General features: G+C 37.5%; 1 protein-coding gene across 1 annotated transcript; it reads right to left on the reverse strand.

The window, feature by feature from the left end:
• On the reverse strand, window positions 1–384 carry LOC107636473. The gene has a single exon (XM_016339978.1). It carries the CDS (start codon window positions 382–384, stop codon window positions 1–3), a length of 384 nt encoding a protein of 127 aa, XP_016195464.1.

Raw genomic sequence — 1367 nt, forward strand, 5'->3', positions numbered from 1 at the left:
TTAAGTGAGGTGATGGACTATTCTTTGACGATCAATCTCGCCTCCTTGGTAATGCTTTAACTTATGGCCATTGACAGTGAATGTTCTCTCTGGACTCTTTTCCATGACCTCAATGTGACTATAAGGGGAGACTTTTATGATAGTGAAAGGTCCAAACCATCTAGATTTCAGCTTTCTTGGAAAAAGGTTGAGTCTTAAATTGAAGAAAAAGACCCTTTGGCCAGGCTCAAAGGTTCTTGCTGAGATCCTCTTATCATGCCACATCTTTGTTTTCTCCCTATAGAGCTTGGTATTCTCATAAAATTCAACTCTAAGCTCATCAAGCTCATTAAGCTGAATCAACTTCTTCTCTTCCACGGCTTTAGCATCAAAATTCAGAAACATGGTAGTCCAGTATGCTTTATGCTCTAATTCTACTGGCAAGTGACAAGATTTTTCATAAACAAGTTGGTAAGGTGACATGCCAATGGGTGTCTTAAAGGCTATTTTGTAGGCCTATAGAGCATCATCTAACTTCTTGGCCCAATCTTTCCTTAAAGCTCCCACAGTTTTCTCCAAGATTTTCTTAAGCTCCCTATTGGAGGCTTCCACTTGGCCACTTGTCTGAGGATGATAGGGAGTGGCTACCTTGTGCTTAACTCTATACTTTAGGAGAAGAGTATCTAGCTTCTTATTGCAAAAGTGGCTTCTTCCATCATTGATCAAGGTTCTAGGAACACCGAACCTATTGATTATATTCTTCTTGAGGAAGTTAAGTACAACTTTAGCATCATTGGTTGGTAATGCTACTACCTCCATCCACTTAGAAACATAATCCACTGCCAATAAGATGTAATTGTTTGAGTATGAGGGTGAGAAAGGTCCCATGAAGTCAAACTCCCACACATCAAACAATTCCACCTCCAGAATAAAGTTTTATTGAATTTTATTTCTCTTGGAGAGGGTTCCTGTTCTTTGGTAATGATCACACTTCTCAATAAATTCCCTTGCATTTGATGACAAGTCATCTTAGCCTAGTTTCACTAGCCTTTTTCTTTGTTTTTATTAGGTTTTATGCACTTTCTTGCATTCTAAGAAAGTAATTTGGATTAAAAATGCATGACTTCTTTGAATAAATCAACCACCATGTAATTGATGTTAAATCATGAGGTTTAAGCTAAATTTAATTGAATTTTAATGATTTATAAACCTTGTGAATTTAGTGATACTTTGATTGGTTGTTTTGATTGCTTGTAGGTGAAGAAAGAAGAAAATAAGAAAAGCATGGCCTAAGGAATGTGCCCAAAGGAAGCAACAAGCGTGCCAAGAGAAGAAAAGCGGGGCAAAAATCAAGGAAGAATGGGCTAAGTTCAAATAGTTAACTGAGC

This window comes from Arachis ipaensis, chromosome B04, assembly GCF_000816755.2.
Source record: "Arachis ipaensis cultivar K30076 chromosome B04, Araip1.1, whole genome shotgun sequence".
NCBI classification, from domain to species: Eukaryota; Viridiplantae; Streptophyta; class Magnoliopsida; order Fabales; family Fabaceae; genus Arachis; species Arachis ipaensis.

Coding starts and splice junctions, on each gene's coding strand:
- LOC107636473 (XM_016339978.1), bottom strand. CDS start 384: ATGTTTCTGAATTTTGATGCTAAAGCCGTGGAAGAGAAGAAGTTGATT.